The following is a 21,744-nucleotide window of genomic DNA, read 5'->3' on the forward strand; positions in this document are numbered from 1 at the left end:
AGGGAACGAGTCCAATTTGTGTAGTCTCAGGGGGTTTAGGCAGATTGCAGGGACCAGTTTGGTCTTAGAAACAACAGTTCAGTCAGCAGACCAAGTTTTAAGCTGATAGCATCAGCTTTATTTACATATCCAACACACAGGAGTACAACAAAAAACAAAACATAAAAATAAACCCTAGCCTGTCCGGCTCTAACTAACATACATAGATTCCCTCTCTATGCAATAGAGAGGATCTAGCATCCAGCTCTACAAACAGTATGTTTAAGTTTGGTTACTCACTGTGTCTGGCTCTCTCCTTACTGCAGGCAGGCAGATCCCAGGAAGAGAGAGAGACTAACACTGGAGACACCATATTTAAAGGGTTTCCCCTGAAGCCTAATGAGGCAATTAATTAGCCAGGCTTCTTCAAAAGCCTGGATAGCCTGGTGAATGGAAGTCCCACCCGCTCACTTCCATTCACTCCAGGGCCCCTTTTACCGGCATTTCCAAAAAGCCAAATGCAGTGAAAGCACACCCTTTCACTGCTGAAATGCTTGCTGCCCTGGAGTTTTAACATATATAAGAGAGAAATCTGGGAGAAATATACACACCTTCTACCTCTAACCCAGCATTTCTCTCACACACCCTCCCCCTCTGTTTCGACGTAGGGGTCGGAACATAACTAGCCTCAAGACAGTGTACCCGGGACAAGGCATCTGCATTTCCCAGCTGGGACCCGGGTCTATGCTCCACTGTGAACTTGTAGTTCTGAAGGGCCAGGAACCATCTTGTCACCCTTCTATTCTTTTCCCGATTTTCACACATCCATTTTAGGGGGGCGTGATCAGTAACTAATGTAAACTGGCGGCCTAACAGATAGTATCTAAGCTCCTCCAGAGCCCATTTAACTGCTAAGCATTCCTTCTCTACTGTAGCATAGTTTCTTTCATGGATGTTCAGCTTTTTACTCAGGAAAACTACAGGATGCTCTGAACCTTCTCTGATTTGGGACAGTACTGCTCCCACTCCCACATCGGATGCGTCCGTCTGCACAATAAAGTTTTGTGTGAAGTCTGGGGTAATCAGCACTGGTTGGCTACATAAAGCTTTTTTAAGGGTCTGAAAGGCCTGTTCTGCCTCAGAGTTCCACTTGATCATTATAGACTTGGTCCCTTTTGTAAGGTCAGTCAGGGGGACCGCTATAGTGGCAAAATTAGCTATGAACCGTCTGTAGTAACCAGTGATTCCCAAAAAAGCTCGAACCTGTTTCTTTGTCAGTGGTCTAGGCCAGTCCTGAATTGCTTGCACCTTGTTAAGCTGAGGCTTAAACTAGCCCCCTACCAATGTTATACCCCAAATATTTGGCTTCTTTCAGGCCTATGCTACATTTCTTTGGGTTGGCTGTCAGTCCGGCCAGACGTATGGAGTCCAGCACGGCCTGTACCCTAGGTAGATGGGATTGCCAATCCGCGCTATGGATAACCACGTCATCCAGATACACTGCTGCATACTGTCTATGGGGCCTTAAGATTTGGTCCATGGTACGTTGGAAGGTGGCAGGGGCCCCATGTAACCCAAATGGCAACACAACATACTGGAACAGTCCTTCGGGAGTGCTGAAAGCAGTTTTCTCTTTGGCTTGGTTTGTCAGGGGGATCTGCCAATAGCCCTTGGTCAAATCTAAGGTCGTCAGATATCTGGCTGTTTCTAGTTTCTCAATTAATTCGTCCACACGAGGCATAGGGTAGGCATCAAATTTGGAGACAGCATTTAATTTTCGAAAGTCATTGCAAAAGCGCCAGCTCCCATCCGGTTTAGGAATTAAGACAATTGGACTGGACCAATCGCTATGCGACTCCTCAATGACCCCCAACTCCAGCATTTTTTTTACTTCCTGAGATATGGCTTCTCGTCGAGCTTCAGGCACCCTATAAGGTTTTATGTTAACCCTTACCCCAGGTTCAGTTATGATGTCATGTTTTACCAAAGAGGTTCGACCAGGTTTCTCCGAAAAAACATCCCTATTCTTCATTACAAGGGCCTGTACTTCTTTCCTCTGAGTGTCGGACAAGGAGTCTGCCACCTTAACCTCTGGCACTAAGGGTTCTGCACTTAGAAATGAAGTAGGCTTGGTGAACAGTGACATCCTTTCTTTCCAAGGTTTGATAAGATTGACGTGGTAAACCTGCTCAGGTTTCCTTTTACCTGGCTGCCGAACCTTATAATTTACCTCGCCAATCTTCTCAAGAATTTCAAAGGGTCCTTGCCACTTTGCCAAAAATTTGCTTTCTACTGTGGGTATTAGAACTAGTACTCGATCACCAGGGGAAAAATTACGTATTTTAGCACTCCTATTATACACCCTCCGTTGGGCTTCCTGCGCCTGCTCCATGTGTTCTCTTACTATGGGCAGCACTGCAGTTATCCTGTCCTGCATTTGGCATATATGCTCAATGACACTTTTAAAGGGGGTGGGTTGACCCTCCCAGGTCTCCTTGGCTATGTCCAACAGGCCTCTAGGGTGTCTACCATATAACAATTCAAAAGGGGAGTATCCTGTAGAGGATTGGGGAACCTCCCTTATAGCAAACATTAGATAGGGTAATAAGTAGTCCCAATTTTTCCCGTCCTTGTCAACCGCTTTCTTAAGCATATTTTTGAGGGTTTTATTGAACCTTTCCACTAACCCATCAGTCTGGGGGTGGTATACAGAAGTGCGAAGTTGGTCCACTTTGAACAATCTGCACAACTCCTTCATGACCCGGGACATAAATGGGGTACCTTGGTCAGTAAGTATTTCTTTTGGGATTCCCACCCGGCTAAAGACTTGTACCAACTCTCTAGCAATGGATTTCGATGAGGTATTACGTAGGGGAATGGCCTCGGGGTATCGGGTAGCATAATCCATTATTACTAATATATGAAGCAGTAAAGTGTTGTACCGTGTTAGCCATGAGTAAAAGCAAGAAGTTTTGAATCAGGATGATACCATTTATTGGCTAACTTAGAGATGGATAAACAGTGAGCTTTCGACTTATAAAAAGCCTTCGTCGGACTGGTTCCTGACCAAAACTGAAAAACACAGCTTATATACACTGACATACAGAGGAGAAACATTCTTTAGCAAACATAAATGTAATTAGATGCCTTAACTGTTACTGAGGAGGCTTTCCCAGGCATCCTATCTAAACTGATAAGATCAATAGAATCCTCAACATGACATAAAGCAGACTCTGGTGATGGGGAGACATCGTAAATTCCGAATTCAAATGGTGACTGGCCTGGTTACATGCACCATTAATTCTAAGCTTAAGAGAATTGTGGCATTTAAAGCCAGCACCTGAAAGCAAATAAAATGAATAGTGACAGTGAATTCCATCTTACACAGCATATGGCACAAAAATGAATAAAAAGATTGAAAAATGAAAATTAAAAGAATTGTGGCATTTAAAACCCATCGTACCAGCACAAGAAGTTAGAGTCCTTGTTTAAACCATCTTCTACAGTTTTGAACCAATGTATAAACTTAGTTTCTTGTGTTAGTCTCATGTTTCCCGATTTGAAGCCACCCATTAATACAGTGACGCGAAAATCGCTTAAACTGTGTCCAGGTAAACAAAAGTGTGTTGGTATTGGGAGATCAGTATATTTTGTATTATCCTTTTTCCTGCTGTTAATAGTGGATCTGTGGTGTGTCATGCGATCACGCAGTGGTTGACTTGTTTCTCCCACATAAATTCCTTTGGGGCATTTTGCACACATGATCACGTATACCACATTAGATGCTTCATGGCAAAGATTGAAGAAGAATACCTGAATACTTGTCATATAAAACCCATGGCCTACTTCCGTTTTATCGACGACATCTTGATCATCTGGTCTGCAAGTGAGGAGGATCTTATCCAATTTCACAGGAACTTCAATGCCTTCCATCCCACAATCAAACTGAAATTGAGCTACTCTCACAGGGAGATTAACTTTCTTCTCTTGTTATCGTAGTTAGCGCTCCACCATATATAGCAAACACATCAGTGCCTCTTGTGTTTAATTGCACTCACCCTGTCCGTGTGACCACTGCAAGACTGGTCAGAACTCGCTCGTGTATGATCCCCCTCGATTGGATTCTCCACAGGTCCTCTTCTTCCTGTTGCTGTCAGTCCTTGTTGATCTAGATGTGTCTCATAGGGTAAAAAAACCTCACATAGTACAGCTCCGTTTGTAAAAAAGGATATTCTTTAATGCTAAAAAAGTTGCACTCACAATGTGTTGGAGCAATAACAGCGCTCAGAGTTTTGGTTACGGGCTCTCCCCCGTGCCTCCCGGTCAGGCCCGTTGGTTCGCTCCGCTTCCCGCTGGTTGTCCGCACAGAGTAGTGGTATGGTGAATCGTTTGGCCAGTACGTTCCCCACGCTGTGCACTCCGTGCTTCCGACAGTCCGAGGTAGCTTCACCCTACGCGTTTCGTCACTCCATGTGACTCATCAGGGGCGTGGTTAGCTACTTCGGCTGTCAGTGTATATAGGCTTGCAAAGGATACGCCTTCCGCGTATGGTGGCCGCAGTGCGCGCCGTCATTTCCCCCCGTCGCGCGCATCTAATTGGCTAGTTGTTCTGCCTCACCCGGAAGTGCCCGTGATTGTGCGCCTCAGTGTGGACAGCAAGCTGGCTGTCATTTCCCCCCTCCATTATAACATAGGGGAAAGCTCGTTCTCCATCACAAATACATGACAAATACAAATTACATAAAAAACATGCATTTGAAGATACATATTATTGCATAAACTAATTTATGTGGATGATAAAAAAATCATAAAATCGGTCACTACAAACCCAACTACTAGGATCCTATCTTCCTCCTATGTCAGACACTGCCCTCTTTTGGTCAAAATTTATACACCATCTGTAGTCATTCTTAAACGCACAAGGTATGAGAGAATCTATACTGGTTAATTATGTTCCATTTAGCTATTAGCTATGAAGCAGTTCAGGTCAATATCAATATTATGTCCCCCTGGTTGTAAAGTGCCCATAGCGTAGATCCATTCTGTTTCCTTTTTGGATATGTCTCTTACTTTATTGGTGCCCCTCCATGAGTATCTCATTTTCTCTACTCCGCAAAATCGTAATGTTGCAGGGTCTGATTGGTGGCAGATCCTGAAATGTTCAGATACGCTGTGTTCTTTAAAGCCTCTTCTGATGTTACCTATGTGCTCTCCTACTCTTCTCTTCAGTGTTCTGGTCGTCCTTCCAATATACTGGAGGTTACACTGACACCAAAGCATGTACACAACCCCTTTGCTGTTGCAGGTGATATTCTGCCTTATCTTGAAGGTGCCTCCTTTAGATGTTGATGTCACCTCATTGCATCTCACTGGTGTTGCCTCCCTGCATCCCACACATCCTCTGCATGGATAGAAGCCTTTTTGTTGCCAGAAAGGGGTGACTTCTCTTGGTGGGTTCACACAACTTGGTGCTAATATGTTCCTAAGATTTCTTGCTCTCCTATATACAAAGTTAGGTTGCTCTGGTAAGATTGTTTTTAGTGTTACATCCTCTTTTAATATTGGCCAAAATTTCCTGAAAATGCTTTCTATCTGCCCATGTTGTACTGAATAGTCGCTAATAAAAGGTAATCGATCACTAAAATGCCCCCCCTCCCTGACCCTGTCTCCCAGCAACTCTCTCCTTTCCATTCTTCCTATTTCCATAATTTCTTTTTGTATGTCCTCCTCCTTATATCCCTTTTCCACAAAGCGTTCCAATAGGGTGTGTGATTGGGTAATGTAGTCCTCCATCTCGCTACAATTTCTGCGTATACGCATAATTTGTCCTCTTGGGACCGCTCTTAACCATCTAGGGTGATGGCAGCTTCTTACCGACAGATATCCGTTACGATCCGTTGGCTTGAAGTATGTAGTGGTGACTAGCCTGTCTTCCCTTTTCTCAATGTTTAGATCCAAAAAATGGATACTTTTTTTACTTGCTTCCATAGTTAGTTCAATATTAACTTCATTTTTATTGAGTTCTTCAAAATACGAGGGGAGTTCTTCCTCTCCGCCTCTCCAAAGTATAAATAGATCATCTATAAAGCGTCTCCAGACTATAATACGGCCATCCTGTGCTTCCCCCAGTACCTGTTGTTCCCATCTTCCCATAAAGAGGTTGGCGAATGAGGGAGCGAACCCCGCCCCCATGGCACACCCCTTAATCTGTAGATAGTAGTTCCCTTCGTGCCAGAAGTAGTTTCTAGTCAGGGCGAATTCCAATAATTCCATGATGAAGTTCCTCTGTTGTGTTTTAATGCTTGTGTCCCTTTCCAGAAAAAATCTTACCGCATCCATACCCGCTTGATGCGGAATATTCGTGTAGAGCGACGTAACATCTGCTGTCACCAGTACATCATTATCCTCTATGGGTATATCATTCAGGATCTGTAACATGTGTTTAGTGTCCTTCACCACTTGTGGTAGGCCCAACACCAGCGGTTGTAAGAAATAGTCCAGATATTGTCCTAATCTGTGTGTCAAGGACCCTATACCGCTGATGATGGGCCTCCCCGGGGGCTTTTCTACATTTTTGTGTACCTTTGGGACCTGATATATGATGGGAGTTCTTGGTGCTGTCGGGGTTAGAAATTCAAACTCTGTGTCGTTAAGTATTCCTTCCGTTAGGCCCCCCCTTAGCAGTGTTCTCAGCTCCCCCATAAATGTGCTACATGGGTTCCCTCTTAATTTTTTGTACGTTTCAGTGTCATTTACTATCCTGCTTAACTCTTCCCCATACTGTTCTTGGCTCATGACTACCACCCCCCCCCCCCCCCCCCTTTATCGGCCGGCCTTACAACTAACTTTTTTTCTTCTAACATCTCCTTCGCCATTTTACTGACTCCTCTCGTTTTTTTCGGTTGTATCTTCTCTAATTCCTTTTCCACCATCTTCTTAAAGACATCCACACAGTTAGTGTTAATGATATTCTGTGGATTGAACAGTGATCTATTTTTCATTCCTGTGTGTTGATATTCTACTGTTGGATTTATTCTACTTGTAGGCCCTTCCTTACTCAGAAAGTATTTCTTTATGTTCAATACTCTCGTATATTTTTGAAGATCAACATATGTACCAAATTTGTTCAATGGTTGGTTGGGGGCGTGTTTAAGTCCTTGGTCCAGCATTTTTGTTTCTTCCCTATTCAGGGGAATTCCTGATATGTTGTATATGCCTTTCCCTATGTCTCTCTTCTCCTCTTGTATACGCCTCCCCCCTCGTACCCCCCTTCTTGTCTTCTCTTGTTTCCTCCTGGTGATGGTTGGTAGTAATGTTCGTATTCCGGTCTCCACTTGGGATTCAGTGGCGGTTTGTGATGTCCCTGGTTCGGCCCTAAAAAAGGCTGATACCTTTGTTCGTGTCTTAACGGGTCATATTTATTTTGTATGGGGGGGTTATACTGTCTATTTGGATATAGATCCCTCCGGTGATGATTGCTTGTATTATAATCATCCTTCCTTATTTCTTGATCTCTATTCATAGCTCTAAATATTTGGGGGTTTGGCATGGGTTCTCTATATTCGTGCCCCACCCTGTTCCCAGTTTGTAGATTATTGATGGGATGCCCATTTCTTTTTGGTATTGTGCCATTTCCTTGTTCCCCCATTATGGGTCTACGTATAGGAGTGTCCTTAACTGTTGCTAATATAGTTTTATTTTGCCATTTGTAGGCTTTCTTCATTTTATACGCATTCCAATCAAATATAAATTTCTTCTTCTTTTTTATAATTATCTCCCTTTCCTGTTTAATTAGGATTTCACATGTCCTCTCTGAGAGTGTTTTATAAAGCGCGTTTTCTTTATGCGGTTCCAAATCATTTTTTATTCCCATAATTTCTCGACCCAAGCGCTCCAACCGCTTGGTTTTCCTCTTTCTCAATAGTTCCATAAAGCCTATGCCACACCCATCAAAGAATTCCTCCCACTCCTTGTTGTTCTCCTCATCTTCTTCACCATCATCTGGGGATACATCCCACCTGCATTTTTGCGGTACCACCCCCTTAGATATATACTTATTCAAAGAGGCTACATCCCACCATGTAGTTTGTTCTTTTATCAGGACATTTTCTAAAGCTCTAAATTTCTCCTCTACTTCCTTTTTTATAGTATCCTGTGTGTCTTCCTCTACTTTAAAGACAGCTTCTACATCAGTACTACGTTTATCTCTATATTCAAATACATCCATATTGTTATGCAGCTAGTACAGTTACTGAGATAAAATGCGTTATTTCTAAAGTTAGCGCTACAACAGGATCAGTGCTCAATAATGTTAAATGTAAAAATAATATTAAAATGAGATCACTTTTGCATAAACCTCCTCATGAGCTTCAGTCCTTAATGAAAGGTATAAAACTTTCTTGACACCACCATATACATCAAAGAGAACAGCTTACAAACGTCCATGTACCGCAAACCGACGGATCGTCCCACATACCTCAGGTATGACAGTTTCCACCCCAAACATATAAAGAATTCCATAATTTACAGCCAGGCAATAAGATGCAATCGGATCTGTTCTGACAAGGATGACAAAGACAAACACCTGGGTTACCTGAAGAAGAATTTCATAAAACAGGGATACAATCCTCTAATGGCTGAGACCCAAATCAAGAAAGCTAACAACATCCCTAGGACTCAGCTCCTGGAGTACAAGCAGAGCCAGGAAGAGAGCCGTGTCCCACTGGTAGTAACCTACAACCCACGCCTGGAAATCTTAAGAAAGATTGCAAAAGAACTTCATCCTGTTCTACACAAGGATCAGAGACTGAAAAAGATATTCCCTGAACCTCCCCTCCTAGCGTTCCGACAGCCACCCAATCTTAAGCAGATGATAGTGAGGAGTGCCTTAAATAGGCAAGAACAGAATGGAACATTCCCCTGCCGAGGGAAAACGTGTGGGACCTGTGAACACATCCATTCCACTGACAGGATACTAATACCAGGTACACAACAGGAATACAAAGTACCTTTTCCTGCGACTCATCTAATGTGGTATAGGTGATCATGTGTGCAAAATGCCCCAAAGGAATTTATGTGGGAGAAACAAGTCAACCACTGCGTGATCGCATGACACACCACAGATCCACTATTAACAGCAGGAAAAAGGATAATACAAAATATACTGATCTCCCAATACCAACACACTTTTGTTTACCTGGACACAGTTTAAGCGATTTTCGCGTCACTGTATTAATGGGTGGCTTCAAATCGGGAAACATGAGACTAACACAAGAAACTAAGTTTATACATTGGTTCAAAACTGTAGAAGATGGTTTAAACAAGGACTCTAACTTCTTGTGCTGGTACGATGGGTTTTAAATGCCACAATTCTTTTAATTTTCATTTTTCAATCTTTTTATTCATTTTTGTGCCATATGCTGTGTAAGATGGAATTCACTGTCACTATTCATTTTATTTGCTTTCAGGTGCTGGCTTTAAATGCCACAATTCTCTTAAGGCCCGTACTCACGGGCTGCAAAACTCGCCTGTCGCCAGCACACGTGAGCGTGTGGGCGACAGGCCGGCGACAGCTTCTCGCCAGGTCCCTCCGCGTACACATGCGGAAGAGGGACCAGCGGCAAGGCGGAAGCTGTCGCTGACGTTCCTCCTCCCCCCGCCGGAAGGTCTGTGAACCTCAATGGAGGTTGCTGTCGCTAGTCCGCGTACTCACGCGGACTAGCGACAGTTGCGGCGGGGGGGCAGCGGCGACTGTCGCCATGCGATTGAAAGTTTCAATCGCATGGCGACATAGCGACGGGCGACAGTTCGGGGGCGCGCGGGCGTGCGACGGCCCATACTCACGGGCGACCTGTCGCCGCAACACGCGCGCGCCGCGTGTTGAGGCGACAAAAGTCCCTCGTGAGTATGGGCCATTAAGCTTAGAATTAATGGTGCATGTAACCAGGCCAGTCACCATTTGAATTCGGAATTTACGATGTCTCCCCATCACCAGAGTCTGCTTTATGTCATGTTGAGGATTCTATTGATCTTATCAGTTTAGATAGGATGCCTGGGAAAGCCTCCTCAGTAACAGTTAAGGCATCTAATTACATTTATGTTTGCTAAAGAATGTTTCTCCTCTGTATGTCAGTGTATATAAGCTGTGTTTTTCAGTTTTGGTCAGGAACCAGTCCGACGAAGGCTTTTTATAAGTCGAAAGCTCACTGTTTATCCATCTCTAAGTTAGCCAATAAATGGTATCATCCTGATTACTAATATATGTTGGTGTCCCCGTGCAGATTTTACTATCGGGCCTACCAAATCCATTGCTATCCTCTCAAATGGGGTCTCTATCACAGGGAGAGGGACCAAAGGGCTACGAAAATGTGGCCTAGGAGCCGAATACTGGCAGTCTGGACAGGAACTACAGTATTCCTCGACTTCACAATGTAGTCCTGGCCAGAAAAACCGTTGCAAAATTCGCTCCTTTGTCTTCTCTACCCCTAAATGTCCACCCATCACATGTTTGTGTGCAAGGTCAAGTACCATACGTCGGTATGGTTTTGGGACAACCAGTTGCTCCACCCGATCATTTCCCTTTTCTACTACCTGATATAACAGGTCATTTTGGAGGGCTAAGTAGGGACAAGAGGGCGTGGAGTCAGGGTTTACGGGTTTCCCATCTATAACTTTTACATTAGCCCTTGCTCTAGATAAAGTGGGATCCTTTAACTGTTCTGAAGCAAAATTATCCCTCCTAATCTCCAAATCAGGCATGTCATTTTCTTCCTCAACCGAGTCTACATGGACTTCCCCCCCTGGTATCACCTGGTCAACCTGGGGTTCCATGTCTACCTCATCAGCTTCCCCTGCTAAAACAGAGAACGGAAAATCTCTAGTAGCCCCAGCCTCCGGTACACCCTCAAACACGTTAGTACCGGAATCAGGGGAGCTTCCCTTTGAGCAAGATTGGTTCATAACCTTGTCTGTCTCCCACAATTTCCAAAAATGTGGGAAGTTTCTACCCAAAATGACATCGTGTGGTAAAGTGGGAACCAACCCTACGGGGTACATTAATGTCCCGTAGGCAGTTTTGATTTCCACTTCCGCAATAGAATACTCGCGAGTATCCCCATGAATACATGTAACCCCTACTTTATCATGCACATATTGAGGAGTTTCGACCAACACAGATTTCATCAGGGTAACCTGACTACCAGAATCCAACAATGCATTTACTTGTTTTCCTTCCACAACAATATTACACAGGTGCTTATCATTCCCTGTCTGTGGAAGGGCTGTACACACAATCTGAGCATACATTGACGTACGTCTATTTGTTAAGGCCATATCACACTGCATAGGTTCATCAGTTAGGCTGCAGTCTGCAGCAAAGTGTCCCAGCATATTGCACCTGAAACACCGCACTAACTCTTTATTAGGTCCTCGGCGAGGAGGGGGCCCTCCTGACACATTTTGGTACTCTCTGAGTCTAGCGCTAGTAGATTCTCCACGTTGGAGCATGCTCTTATCAGTTGTAGATCCTTTTTTCCAAGCAGGAAGCTTTCCCTTGGGAACCTGGGTTCGCTCTACTTGTTGAAGGCTGAGTAGCTCCTCAGCAGAAACGTACCTCTCCACCATTTCCACAAGCTGATCAGCAGTTTTTGGCTCTGCATGGCTTACCCATTTGCGCAAAGGTGTCGGTAGAGACCTAAGGAACCGGTCCATCACTACCCTCTCCACGATCTGTGGAAAGGTAAGCTTCAACATCATCATTTGTAGTCAACTTTTGCAGATAGTAGCTAGCACGAATAGCACTTGACTTAGTGGTTTCTGTAGGCGGTGCTGCTGCACTCCTTGCAGCTAGCTGCTGCACCACCTCTTTGAGGAGCTCATGATCTTGACGCTGTTCCTCTCTGTTTGCAATCAGCTGTTGTTGCTGGACTCTGGTGGCCTCTTGCTGGGCAGCCGTAGCCTGTACCAGAGCCTTGCCATATTGACATGCAACAAAACACTTTATAATGATGAATTGCAATTAGGTTTCTAGCCCTTTAAAAAAAAAAACCAAACCAAAAAAAAAATAATTTTTTTTTTAATGCCCGCATCCTCCACCACATGTAAGGGAACGAGTCCAATTTGTGTAGTCTCAGGGGGTTTAGGCAGATTGCAGGGACCAGTTTGGTCTTAGAAACAACAGTTTAGTCAGCAGACTAAGTTTTAAGCTGATAGCATCAGCTTTATTTACATATCCAACACACAGGAGTACAACAAAAAACAAAACATAAAAATAAACGCTAGCCTGTCCGGCTCTAACATACATAGATTCCCTCTCTATGCAATAGAGAGGATCTAGCATCCAGCTCTACAAACAGTATGTTTAAGTTTGGTTACTCACTGTGTCTGGCGCTCTCCTTACTGCAGGCAGGCAGATCCCAGGAAGAGAGAGAGACTAACACTGGAGACACCATATTTAAAGGGTTTCCCCTGAAGCCTAATGAGGCAATTAATTAGCCAGGCTTCTTCAAAAGCCTGGATAGCCTGGTGAATGGAAGTCCCACCCGCTCACTTCCATTCACTCCAGGGCCCCTTTTACCGGCTTTTCCAAAAAGCCAAATGCAGTGAAAGAACACCCTTTCACTGCTGAAATGCTTGCTGCCCTGGAGTTTTAACATATATAAGAGAGAAATCTGGGAGAAATATACACACCTTCTACCTCTAACCCAGCATTTCTCTTACAGCTTCTATATGCATTTTACCTATTCCCCCATGTTCGAGCAAATTAAAACTTGTATTAAAAACAACTGGTGGATAATCCAGCAGGATAAGTCACTAGGGACTAAAAGTAGGTCTCTTCCTTGTTTCTCTTATAGACGGGGCCCTAGTTTAAAAGACAAACTAACGCAAAGCGAATTTGTGAGCCCCCGCACAGTCTCCTGGTTGGGTGGTAATCGCCCTGTAGGCAACTTTCGATGCGGTCGATGCTCTTGCTGTAACTTCATATGCAGTGGTGACTCCTTCACCAGATAGATTTGGTAAGATCTGCAAATTTAGACAATTTATTAAGGCCTTGTTTATGCTCTCATTTGTCCTTGTAATAGGATCTATATTAGAGAGACAACAAGGCCTCTTAAAGATATATATGAGGATCATTGCAGATCGGTCCATAATGATGTGGGGAGTCCCCGTGTAATAGAGCATATGCGGTCCGCCCATCAGGGCGATGTCACCCAACTACGATTTTTTGGGATAGAAATGGTTCCCACAGATAGACGTGGGGGGGACTGGAACAAAAAACAATTAAGGAGTTTTTAAATCTCTTATTTTGATGCGACTAACAATTTGGGGCTAAACGAGAAGAATAACCTATCGGTGTTTCTGTAGAATTGTAAGGACATTTTTATTGGGTAGATATTACTTTTATAACCTATTTCCCTTAATTTGTCCCCCATTTTAGATTTGATGTATTGCTCCTTTAATTGACATTTATTCACTCTGATACTCTTCTTCCCTTGGTTTGTTGCAGGTGCGGAGGCCAGTCCCTAACAATTGGGTGTAAGACTGTATCCGGGGTGGTGAGTTCTATAGTCTTGATATTAATGCTGCTTTACGGACCTACAGTTACCTCATTCTCTTTTGGGGCTATGTGTTAGAGAGATGATGCATGGTTCCTCTCTGCCCCATTGAGAACTGAGGCGCACAACTTATGTAACTATGTGGACCATTGTCCTCAGCTACCTCTTGGATCTTTTTTTTTGGTGGGGCGGGCTGGAGTGTCTTGCATACTTTGAGATACGTCACCTCCTGTAAAGCTACAGGGGGTGACGTGCAGTATCTCCCTTTTTGGCCGGCACTTCCTGATAATGACACGCAGTGTGTTCCTCAGCCGCCCAATACGTCACTTCCGGTTTCGTCCGGAGGTGACGTGCATCCCTATAGGATGCAACCTTTTGGTCACAGGAGCCTCTAGTTCTTTCGGCGTGCGTTCCAGCCAAGCAGAAGTTACTTGGTTGGGACTTACATTAGAAATTGGTCATGCCTGGGCCCCTCCTAAACTGTGATGAAGGATACTCCAGTTGGCCACCATAAGTCAACTCCCTCTGAGGGACGTCCTCCAATACACCTGCTGTATGATTGGGGTAGGTAATTTACCTAATTACGTTTAATGGGTATGTGAAGTGTATTTAAGGGGATTTTACACATATGTTCAGATGTCCTGATGAAGCGCCACAGTACTTTGGCGTGAAACAGCTGTTGACCAATACCCCCCACGACTTGTACCTCTCTCCTTTAACGGTACTGTAGCCTGTTTGCAACGTGTATACTTTTACTATTTAATACATTTTTGCATTGGATGTGCGTGCCCAGCTTTTTTGCTTCTACATGAGAATTTATGGACTGACAATTGGGCTACAGCACTCCTGCAGTTTTCATGGTCATGGCCCTGTGCACTGACACCTTTCTAACTACAAACAGAGGTCCTTTAACCTCCTTGCCTGTTATCCCGAGCTCAGCTCGGGGTAACCTGCGCAGGAGGATTTTTCAGGCCACGCTGGTCCGATTTGCATTTTTTTTTTATTGCACGCAGCTAGCACTTTGCCGCCGATTCGCCGCTACCCGCCGCGCCGCCCCCCCCCCCCCCCCCACCCTCAAAACCCCTTGCGCAGCCTGGCCAATCAGTGCCAGGCAGCTCTGAGGGGTGGATCAGGATTCCCTCTGACGTCCCGACTTCCATGACGTTGGTGACGTCATCCCGCCCCGTCCCCATGGCGACCGGGGAAGCCCAGCAGGAAATCCCGTTCTGAACGGGATTTCCTGCTTACTCTGATCGCCGAAGGCGATCGGAGTGGGTGGGGGATGCCGCTGCTCAGCGGCTATCATGTAGCGAGCCCTGGGCTCGCGACATGATTTAAAAAAAAAAAATTTAAAAAGTGCTGCGCTGCCCCCTTGCCGCAGGAATTGGACCGGCAAGGGGGTTAAGGACTGAAGTGATAAGATAACTCTTTCACTTGAAAACGTATTTCTACATGTTAATAAGGCAAGCTTCTTTAGTGAATTAACACTGAAAATACCGATCGATGTGTGGTGATAAAGTTTTCTCTTGCTTTATTATCACCAGCATGTTCTTAGTGAATTGAGGCCATTGACTTTCAAGTCTGCCAGATCTCACAAACCTAATGGTGCTCAGGACAAATAAAAACTGGCCAAGTTGTATTTTCTAGTGATCGGTTTACCAAGCTATCAAAAGATCAGCAATGATAGCTGGGTTGTACATAGCACATCCTACAACCAAATCTGCTTAGTCCAAGCACATGTACTTAATCATGGCTGGATAGAGCAAACTGTTTATCCATATCAAGGGTACTCAGGTATGTCATGGTGAGCCAGCACGTTAGGTAGTGGGCTAAACAAAAAAAACTGCACAGTACATTTTTATTTCCATCTTAAAACAGAAGGTAATCGCATAGGATCACTTTATTTCTGCTTCCTTGTGCAAACTAGAACATGCATACTGCATCACCTCAGGATAGTCTGGAGCCATTCAAATCATTTGCTTTTGTCTAAATGGCTACTGGTGTGCTATAAACCAGAAGTTCTGGATGCATTTTCACGGTTCCAAAAAAGGAATCCTTTGTATCATATGTGTGCACAAAGACAGAGATGGTGGCAAACCTGCAATACACCTACAATGGCAATGCAAGGCCAGTCCTAGTGTGGGAGCATTCCTGTGCACACCTCTATTCTGTAACGTTGGGATGTTTTATTTGTATTCTCACCTTAAGACTTAAAGCATGTCCTCCATTTACCAAGCATTCCAGCACCGCCAGTTCACAATATGTCTCTAACATGTCATTCTGGCCTTTATACAAGGATTCAGGATTTTTCAAAGTTTGTGAGTTGTACAGCTGGCAAATAGAATCTTCTCCTTGAAAGACACAGAAGTAACAATAACAACAGTATGCGCACCTAACGATTTATGGGATTTGTAATTGCTGTAAACAAACTATCTTTTCTTTTTTACAATCAATTCCTAATTTCACAACCATTTTTTTCTTCCTTTATTAGCAGGAAACACAAAATAATCAAAATAAATTAAAAAGGTAGGAAGTAGTATAAGTTTAGGGTAAGTAGGCTTTACAAGAAGACATATCATTTACGGTACCAAGTGACAAATTTGAAACCGTGCTTCACAAAAATATATATTTATATAACATTGCAATAACAAATTGTCACATCTAAGTGAGCAAGATGTTAGGTCTCTACATGCAAGTGGCTGGATAGTTCACCTACTGTATTTTTTGGACTATAAGGCTCGGTTCACATTTGTTTTAAAAACGTATCCATGGCTCCATTTTTAGGCCCGGCCGAAAACCGGAGCCACAAATACAAATGTTAAAAATGGAGGCTGTTTTCACCCACTTTAAAAATTGATCCTTGGGCGATCGGGGGGGATTCTCTTTTGAAAACTGAACGGAGGGTCCGGATTTGCATGGTTTTCACGGACCCCGAAAACATGCAGGGGAAGTGAAACCCAATGCAAAAATGGACCTCCCTCTACACAGACAGCTGTGGACACAGAAACAGACCCGTTTCTAGGTTCCCAGCCCTGTCCGTGGGTGGGGAGGGGGCCTCCATGTTGGAAGGGGTAGCAGGCAGGAAGGGGGGCAGCAGGCACAGCGGCGGGGAGGGGTGGGGGTCGCCCCCCCTTTTCCTGGGACTCCCCTTCTCCGCTCCCCCTCCAGCTAGTTTATTTTAAAACGTATCTATCAGCGAACGGCAAGTAGGGAACTTACTCACTTCCTTGTGTTCCACCGGGTCACTTCCTGCAATGCCGCCGACTGAAATACAGAGGGCGGCATTGCAGGAAGTGACGCAGCGAGTGGTGGAACGCAAGGAAGTGAGTAAGTTCCCCGCTCGCTGATAGATACATTTTAAAAGAAACTAGCTGGAGGGGGAGCGGTGACGGGGGGTCCCAGGTTAGGAGGGGGCTGGCCCCCCTTTACACCACTGTGCCCGCTGACCCCCTTCCTGCCTGCTATCCCCTCCAGTATGGCGGCCCTCCCACCCACGGCCACTAATCTTAAAAGGACTGGAAACATGCTGCAAAAATTGCAGCACGGATGTTTTTTTAGCATTACTTTCTGGTTTTTGAAAACCAGAGCCCGGACTGCAACCGCATGTAGTGTGGACTGAGCCTAAGACTCACTTTTTCTCCCCCAAAAGTGGGGAACAAAAAGTCACTGCTTCTTATAGTCCAAATGTAGGGAGTTCCTGACTTGTGAAAGCCTGCCAATAAGAAACCTCCAACTGCCAAATGGTCGGGAATCCCCTATACTGTGCCCATATAGAGGAGGGGGACAAACAGAAGACACAGAGGAACACAAATTAGCATAGAAAAGGGCACAAAGGGGCATAGAGGAGGACAGAGGCGGACACAAGAGGTACATGGAGGGGTGAGGTACTAAGGGGGCATAATCCACAAGATGCTGCTTCACCATGCATGCACCAGGTTTAGTATATATATTTTTCCCGTTTTTCCTCTAAACCTAGGTGCGTCTTATGGTCAGGAGCATTTTATAGTAGAAAAAATACGGTAATTGTAAGCTCTATACTTTTATACCTATTTTTCTACTAAGGAGGAACTCTAAAATGATGGCATTAAAAGTGAGCAGGTAGAACCAAAGATTGGATTGTGCCACACCCTATGCCTAAATTGATGCAGTTAGTGAAGCACAACATGTTAGGCCTGCAGCTCCCTTATGGTTTTGTTTTCACTGGTGTCAAGACAATATTCATCTGTGATAAGTGCAAACAATGGTATTTACCTGCGCCCTCTGCCACCCCCTTCATCATTGCTTGCTGATGTTCTGCAAAAGCAAACATAAGTTACAGGGATGTCATTTAACATCATAGCAATTAACAATTTATAAGTAAAGATTTATAAATAAAAAACAAACAAAAAAACTGGTAAGTTTGTGTACTTCCGCCTGTTTTAGAATTACATCAGTCTTGCTGGGACCCTTCGGTGAAGGTATGTAGGTTGCGCATATCAAACAGGAGCAATGTCTTGGCAAAGTAGCCGGGACCAGCGGCAATGCTCCCCTCAATTGCCTACAAACTGCACACTCCCACCGGCAGGTCACTTCCTACTCCATGCATCCAGAGCCACGTCCTACATCACTACGCATTTTGGGATCATCAGGTGATATACATTGTATATATCCCTATTTATTGTCCAGTGCTGCGTAATACTATGTTGGTGTATATATATATATATACATATACACACACACAATAATTAATAATAATCATCATGCATAAGACTTTACACATGTTATTCTCTGTTTCCGCAGCCTGACAGTTCATCCTCTCAGTGAGCTACTCAGAGAAGCAAAGAAGGGTCTGTAGAAGTCTATAAATGTGTCAATGCCAGCCAGCTTGTGGAAACAAGGGATATGTGGTCTGCAACTCGGATAATACACAGCAGAGTTGTGTTGTCCCATTTGGTTTCTGAGCATTAGTGTTTGACTGTTGTGGCTGCAATAACATCTGTGTAACTTGTTCAGATATTAAAGATGTGAAAGGCTTCATCCTGATCCTGGCTTGACCAATTAGCCAGTCACTAACCTGAAACAAGCAAGCAGCTGGAAGTGGAGCGGCTGTATTATACTTATGTGTCCCACCCACCGTCTTCTTCTTCCTCCTCAAGTCTTTGATTGCTGTGCCCATCCCTACATCCATTATGCTTAGCAGGAAGAAGGCAGCAGGCAGATGTAGGTATAATAAAGCCAGGGAGCTTACAAGGAAAAGCGGCAGAGAAGAAATATCTCACATCTCTAGGTCCCCTTCAGCTCATCATCCTTAAAGTCTGGTCTCAATGGCTGCAGCTGGCATCTCTCATCATGTGACATGTAGGTTCTTGGGTTCATGATGGCGAGTCACATGGTGAGAGATGCCTGCTGGAGCCATGAAGACCAAACACTTAGTGGCGCTGAGGAGAGGATATTGAACTTGGAACCTGGAGAGGTGAGATACTTCACCTGGCTACCTATACTGGATACATCATGGGTATCTATACTAAGGGGGAATATGGCTACTTACAGTAAGGGAAAAACACATGGGGGGGGGGGCATGGCTACCTATAATAAGAGGACATATGGCTACCTATACTGAGAGGGATTATGGCCATCTTTAGAGAGGGAACACATAGCTACCTATACTGAGGGGCACATGGCTACCTACTATACAAAAAGGCGGCGGACTGTAATCCTGACATTAACAGAGGACAGAAGCCTGAACAGTGGCACTGCTGAACCTAGGAGTAATAGGAAACGGCCACTAATTTGTGGAAGTACCAGTTTTATATGGCAGAGTCACAATCAAAAACCTGAAAAACAAGAGGCACACCAGAAAGAGGAGGATTTAGTAATACGGAAATAATAAAAAACAATGTAATGGGCAAACTTTTAAGTTGACTGCCCCAATGGCATCAAGAGATAAACATGGGATGTGTCCAAAGCCCAGTCATTGTAAGCAGATGCCAAGGGGATGCACCTAAATAATATATATACAGCATGAGAAGCAGCAGGGGGCTGCAGAAGACCTGGAGAGGAGTGGGTTCTCATAGGAGTTATGAGATTTCCTCCCGATCATTACATGTGGCTTACTGCACAATTTTTGTCACAAATCTACCTCGTGCAGCCTTACTAAATACATCTAGATAACTTCTAATGGTTCTTATATCTTCTCATAAGCAGGTTTCTTTTTCACAAGACCAGGTCACATGATTAGAAAGTATGATGAAGACAATGAATTACCAAGAATGAGCTGATGCATTGGAATTCTTTTCGATACTTCAGGAATGTTGGTAGGTGACAGCAGCACGTTGTGGACCTTATCCTGTATCTTCTGCTGCAGCCTTGCAATGCTGTCTTCCATGCTGCTGTAGTGCCCGCTAGAGATCATTGGCTTGCTCAGTAATTCTATCATTCTTCCTGTTTGATAAGCTGTCCTTGCAATGATGTCATTAAAAGTAAATTCTGGTGCAGGAAAACGCTGTCTGGCATCATCACTAGCACTACTAGGACTATTTACATTGTTTTTCAGTGCATGTTTATGGCGCCTTGTTAATGGAAAGTCTGCAGGTCCGCTGTGCTTGAATTCTCCGCATTGTGTTTGCTCAGAGATGGCATATTTGTGCTGTTCCTGGAGATGGCTTAGTATGCCAAGGTTGTTCCAGTGTACAGGGAAATCATCATTGCTTAATCTACTTGCAGCTGGTGTAGGAGCGCTCTGCTCTAGGACCCAATCTGTTAATAAAAAAGTATTGCTCATTTATCATATAATGTAAATACCCCTGATGAGAAATGTGGCCTTAGCAGGCCTTGAAGTGAATAGGCCACCGTCAGCTGATGAAGATCTGCAGCAGATGACCTGATAAGGGGTTGTGATTGGTCACTCAGGCCAGCTACTCCTCTTTTGCACCTGTGTAGCTCAAATTTACCTTGTACCTGATTTGATACAATCTGCCCTACTTTGTGTAAAATATTAACCATCATATAATGTTTTGGTGCAGCAGAACATGAAAGTACAGTACTATTGGGGCATATTTACTAAATGCAAGTATAATGATCGTGTGCATTTATGCAACTGAATAAGCATGCAATATGCACATAGGACAACTGTCGTTACCTAGGTAACATACACATTGCTAGTGTAATGCATACCATACTAGCAACATGTGGGTTACCTAGGAAATGCAAGTTACACTAAATGAGCAATAAGTGTTATGCCTGTTGCATAAATACCAGTAAAATTACTGTGCTCTATTGTGTATAGTAATTTTACTGGCGTTTAGTGAATATGCCCCATTTTGTCATATGAAGATCATGCACAGGTCTGTTCGTTCAGGGTCTACATTTAAAGCACACAAGAGTGACATCAGTGCGGAAGGAACTATAAATAAACAGATTTCAGACAATGCTTTTTAGGAAGTGTTAACAAATAACCATTTTTAGAAGTTAAAATGATTACTGCGTAAATGCTGGTTTCCAAAGACAGTGCTTTAAATTAATTTCCCTCCATGGGCTCAATTCACAAAAGGGTGCTAACTTAGTTAGCACGTCTAAAAAAAAATTGTGAGGCGCAAAGTTTCGCACACTAAACTAGCGCGCGCAAAGTTTAAGCGCAAACGTTGCACCGAGTGCGATCAAAACGTTGCACCGGGTGCGCCTAAAATGGCACTCCCGGTGTGATGTTTTGATCGTATTCCAGTGCGACGTTTCGCACGCACCACTAAACTTTGCGCACGATCAATAAAAGCTTTGGGCATGCTAACTGCTTAGCACCGTACTGAGCACGCCCAAAGCTTTTAGGCATGCTAACTGAGTTAGCACCCTTTTGTGAATCAAGCCCCATGTGTTTAAAGCATAAAATGAGGCTTGCTGAACATGAAACTACAAACGCAAAGGATAGTAGTATTTTCACTTAATACTGTTCTGACCCAGTAGATTGAAATAACACTGTCCACAAATCAAACTTGGGTTGAGAAAAATTGTTATTTACGTATATCTTAAAAGGACATCCGAGGTGAAAATAAACTGATGAGAAAAACAATTGTATCTATTCTCCTCCTAAAAATTTCTTTTTAGTTATCCCACACTTTTATTTTATATTTAAATCTAGTTTTTCAGTTTTTACTGTTTCATGGTCTCTGCTCAATGACACCTTCATTGAAGTATACGAGAGCTCAAATCTATGAATTATTGACACTTTTTATCTCTTTCC

At 43.9% G+C, this 21,744-nt stretch overlaps 1 protein-coding gene across 1 annotated transcript in view; it reads right to left on the minus strand.

The window, feature by feature from the left end:
• Nucleotides 1-21,744, minus strand: part of LRRC63 (leucine rich repeat containing 63) — a 74,175-nt gene that overhangs the window by 24,606 nt on the left and 27,825 nt on the right. Inside the window, exons 5-7 of the mRNA XM_068265212.1 lie at nt 19,776-20,267; nt 17,784-17,825; nt 15,735-15,883 (exon numbers count right to left, since the gene is read on the minus strand). Coding sequence (XP_068121313.1) covers nt 15,735-15,883; nt 17,784-17,825; nt 19,776-20,267 — 683 coding nt within the window. The remainder of the gene's footprint in view (nt 1-15,734; nt 15,884-17,783; nt 17,826-19,775; nt 20,268-21,744) is intronic.

This window comes from Hyperolius riggenbachi, chromosome 2 (assembly GCF_040937935.1).
Source record: "Hyperolius riggenbachi isolate aHypRig1 chromosome 2, aHypRig1.pri, whole genome shotgun sequence".
NCBI lineage: Eukaryota > Metazoa > Chordata > Amphibia > Anura > Hyperoliidae > Hyperolius > Hyperolius riggenbachi.